General features: G+C 45.6%; 1 protein-coding gene across 5 annotated transcripts in view; it reads left to right on the plus strand.

Annotated features, from left to right (window-relative positions):
• Positions 1-5,000, plus strand: part of dscaml1 (Down syndrome cell adhesion molecule like 1) — a 112,977-nt gene that overhangs the window by 88,048 nt on the left and 19,929 nt on the right. For all 5 annotated transcript variants that reach the window (XM_076976950.1, XM_076976951.1, XM_076976952.1 and 2 more), the window contains one exon: positions 3,465-3,604. In XM_076976950.1, coding sequence (XP_076833065.1) covers positions 3,465-3,604 — 140 coding nt within the window. The remainder of the gene's footprint in view (positions 1-3,464; positions 3,605-5,000) is intronic.

Here is a 5,000-nt window from a genome sequence, read left to right on the forward strand (position 1 = left end):
ACACACACATGGAGGCCCTGGTGTGTGTACATACACACATACACACACATGGAGGCCCTGGTGTGTGTACATACACACATACACACACATGGCGGCCCTGGTGTGTGTACATACACACATGCACACACATGGTGGCCCTGGTGTGTGTTCATACACACATGGAGGCCCTGGTGTGTGTTCATACACACATACACACACATGGAGGCCCTGGTGTGTGTTCATACACACATACACACACATGGAGGCCCTGGTGTGTGTTCATACACACATACACACACATGGAGGCCCTGGTGTGTGTACATTAGGGGTGTATTCAACTAAGGATTTTCATAGTCGAATCTGATTCGTCAGATTTTCCATTTAGTCGACTAATAGTCGAAACAGGGTTTTTTAAAGAGCACCTTAAACGGGATCCCGTTCTCATTCAGGACTTTTTTCCACTTCAAAGTAAAAACCTAAAACACTCAGATAAATGAATAAACATGGTAGGTTGTCTTTATTCAGCTTTTATTTATTACTTATTTATTTTTTAATGAAACGTTAGAGAACATTAACCCGTCAGTGCGCATATCGAACTGTCAGACAGGCACTGTGCAAAATGTCAAAAATATTTTAAATAAAATATGCCTGCCTGAAAATATATATAAAACATTTCCACACAACAGCAAACAAATTATAAGGAAAGGTTCAAGTAACGGGGTTTAAAAGCAAACAACAACAATAATAAATGTTTATAGGATTACTTGCCGAGACGCACCGCGACACGACAAACGGCAAACGTTTTTTTCGCCTTACGCGTTTTAAATGGTATGCCATGTTTGTTGTTGTCGTGCGAAATAAAAGACGTTGACGACATAACTTGCACTTTACTTTATTTGATTCATCTTTATCTTTTTCAAAATACTTTTGAAGTTTTTTTAGTAGACATTATAATCTCGGCGGACGCTGATCCTGTAGCGTGTTCAGCTCCGCTCGTTTGGATTGTGCAACTGCAGGGTGTGATGTATTAATGTGTAGTAAGGAAGATGCCTATTGTTAATGCGCACACATCATTTTTAAATATTTATTAACAGAAATTAGGATGATTTTATTTGACAAAAGGCTATATATAACGAAAACAAAGACATTTAATGTAACAACTAATGCTTAGCAGCGTCCTTGGGCACCTCCATGCAGTTAGAATGGTACATTCGATTATGACATTCATAGTCGACTAGGGGGTCTAGTCGACTATAGTCGAATCAGCGACTATTGCAGGTCACCCCTAGTGTACATACTGCAGGACTCATGAACCTTCAGTTCAGTCCAGCTTCCCCAACACACACAGATCGATGTCTTCCAGGGACCAACCCTGTTTTTGAGAAACCTAAAAATCTTTTTAATAAGCTAATGTTGTGGTGGTGAATAAAGTAGCGTTATAAATAGGACATGTGTATGTGCATGATCACGGCTTTGTGCATTCCTGCCAGCTCCAACAGCATTTAAGTGCATTTGCCTGTACTGTTGTGTTTTTGTATGCGTGCATAGCTGTATTCTTGAACGCTTGTTTGTCGTGTGTGTGGAGAGAGGAGCCTCGTTCCTTTTAAACACACAGATGCATTAGCTACAAGCCACTTCCCCATTACTCCTATGTCTTTTCAAGCTTGTGTGTGTGTGTGTGTGTGTGTGTGTGTGTGTGTGTGTGTGTGTGTGTGTGTGTGTGTGTGTGTGTGTGTGTGTGTGTGTGTGCACTAGGGCAAGAGAGATTGGGAGGGGGTTGTTAGGCTGGGTACAAAAGGCATGTTAGCTGAAGACGAGAGTGGAGTGGTCCAGGTTTAAAGGATGCTGGATACCGGATGCTGTCACTATGGCAATTACAGTGCATTTAAGCTCTGATGTTCCATTACTGCTACTAATGATAATTAAAATGCCAAAGGGCGGGGGCTTGAAGTGTGTGAATGTAAGAGTGTGTGTGTCTCATCCCATCCCAGTTTACCACCCAGCAAAAGGAGGATTAATTCTTTGTGGATTATCAGGTATTAACTTTGTGCTTACACTGGTGGGCACAGGATTAGAGGCGTATCTGTCTCTGCGGGTTTCCCCTGGGGAGGAGCGGCCGTGGCAGCGGGCTGGGGGGGGGGGGACAGGGGGGACGGGGGGGGACGGGGGGTTGGTGCTCCAGAGTGAGGACTGAAGTGAGAGGGTCTTTGGAACAAGGGCCAGATTCACTCTCCAGAAGTCACTCTGCAGCCAAAGAAAAATGCATTTGTGCTGCTGGTTTACTGAGATGTACCAACAAATAGCATTTCACAGTGGCACCGAAATGTGATTCTGACCTAGCGTCTTTTCCCACATGTTGCAGTGCATATTCTCGGATTATGAAACATAAAACAAAACATATTCATAAGATAATTAAAAACCTGGGTTAACTACAAGGAAAGTACTTTTGTTTTGTTTGTTTTTTGGTTTTTTTTTTGTTTTTTTTTTCTGGAAATGTCTGCAATTTTTGTGCACTTATAATTGGGCATTATTCATTAGATGAAGAGGTTTTACACCCCAAGCTGGAGATGAATGAGGTGCTGGAGGATGTGAAGTGTCATTGTTCAGTCTCACAGCTGCACTGGGGCCTCCGGTTGCTCTTGAATTGAGGGCTAGAAATGGCCACCAGGGGGCAGCCTCACTGGCCCGATGTGCTGAATGGACGTGCACCAGTTCCAGAACCACTCTGGGATTTACCTCTAGCAGACTAAACACACACACACACATGCGCACACATACACACACACACATACATACACACACATACATGCACACACACACACACACACACACACACACATACATACACACACACTCATACACACACACACACACACACACACACACACACACACACACACACACACACACACACACACACACACACACACACACACGTGCGTGTTAATCACTCAACTACAACACACACACACATATTCAGCTCACACATCAATACCTGCAACTAATCTCTCAACTACAACACAGACTGTCCAACTCGCCTACCCAAAAAGCTTTTCAACAAAATACAACACACACAGAACCAGAACCTCTCTCTCTTCTCTCTCTCTCTCTCTCTCTCTCTCTCTCTCTCTCTCTCTCTCTCTCTCTCTCTCTCTCTCTCTCTCTCTCTCTCTCTCTCTCTCTCTCTCTCTTCTCTCTCTCTCTCTCTCTCTCATTCCTCCCTCTCATTCTGTTCTTCATTAGTTCTTGCATAGTGGAGGATACTAAATTAAAAGGCCGTGTTTAGCAGCGTGGTCAGAACCAGATCTGGTAGTATGACCGCCAGTCACCGTTTTTGACCCGCGCGCATGCGCACGCACCTTCAAACACACCTTGGCCCGGCCGTCCTGGGTGACTCACCTGTGTTCACCTGTGCTCACCTGTGCTCACCTTCACGCATGCTCACCTGTGTGGTTCCCCCCCCCCCCCCCCTCCTGCCACCACAGACCCAGGACCTCCAGCGGGCATCAAGGCGGTGCCCTCCTCCGCCAGCAGCGTGGTGGTGTCCTGGCTGCCTCCGCAAAAGCCCAACGGCATCATTCGCAAATACACCATCTACTGCTACAGCCCCGGGTCGGGCCAGCCGGTGAGACAGGGCCGTGTGCTCGCAATGCACGTGTGTTCAGTTGTGTGTTCAGTTGTGTGCTGAATGTGAATAGTGTGTTTTCATTTATTTCACATGTTGTGTATGTGTAAATGTTAGATATAAATTCCTGTTTTATAAAGTGCGATTCTTAAAATGTATGTTCTGTCATTATGCGTTTGTGTGTGTGTGTGTGTGAGTGATTCGTGTGCTTGTGCCTTAATACTTTTTTTAAGCACGTTGCTTTTTGTCAGTTTATCTGTATCTATCTGCATTTTAATGTGCCTGTGTTGATGAGTGTGTGCGTGCGTGCGTGCGTGCGTGCGTGTGTGTGTGAGTGTGTGTGTGTGTGTGTGTGTGTGTGTGTGTGTGTGTGTGTGTGATTGTGTGGATGTGGTTGTGCATGTGTGTGGTATGTGTGTGTATGGTATATGTGGGTGTGTGGTGCGTGTGTGGGTGTGTGTGTGTGTGTGTGTATATGTGATTGTGTGGTGTGTGGTTGTGTGTATGGAGTGTGTGGTATGTGTGTAGTTGTGTGTATGTGGTATGTGTGTGTATGGTATATGTGGGTGTGTGGTGTGTGTGTGTGTGTGTGTGTGTATGTGACTGTGTGGATGTGGTTGTGCATGTGTGTGGTTGTGTTTGTGTGGTGTGTGGTTGTGTGTGTATGGAGTGTGTTGTATGTGTGTAGTCATGTGTATGTGGTATATGTGTGTGTGTGGTATGTGGGTGGTATATGTGGGTGTGGTGTGTGTGTGTGTGTGGTATGTGGGTGGTATATGTGGGTGTGGTGTGTGTGTGTGGTATGTGGGTGTGGTATATGTGGGTGTGGTATGTTGGTGTGGGGGTGTATATGTGGGTGTGGTGTGTATGTGTGGTATGTGGGTGTGGTATATGTAGGTGTGGTATGTGGGTGTGGGGGTGTATATGTGTGTGTGGTATGTGGGTGTGGTATATGTGGGTGTGGTATGTGGGTGTGGGGGTGTATATGTGCTGCAGTATCAGCAGGACGTGTGTGTGGTATATGTGTGTGCGGTATATGTGTGTGGTGTGTGTGGGGGTGTATATGTGAGGTGTGTGTGGTATATGTGTGCGGTATATGTGTGTGGGGGTGTGTATGTGAGGTGTGTGTGTATGGAGTGTGTTGTATGTGTGTAGTCATGTGTATGTGGTATATGTGTGTGTGGTATGTGGGTGGTATATGTGGGTGTGGTGTGTGTGTGTGGTATGTGGGTGTGGTATATGTGGGTGTGGTATGTTGGTGTGGGGGTGTATATGTGGGTGTGGTGTGTATGTGTGGTATGTGGGTGTGGTATATGTAGGTGTGGTATGTGGGTGTGGGGGTGTATATGTGTGTGTGGTATGTGGGTGTGGTATATGTGGGTGTGGTATGTGGGTG

This window comes from Brachyhypopomus gauderio, chromosome 16 (genome assembly GCF_052324685.1).
Source record: "Brachyhypopomus gauderio isolate BG-103 chromosome 16, BGAUD_0.2, whole genome shotgun sequence".
NCBI classification, from domain to species: Eukaryota; Metazoa; Chordata; class Actinopteri; order Gymnotiformes; family Hypopomidae; genus Brachyhypopomus; species Brachyhypopomus gauderio.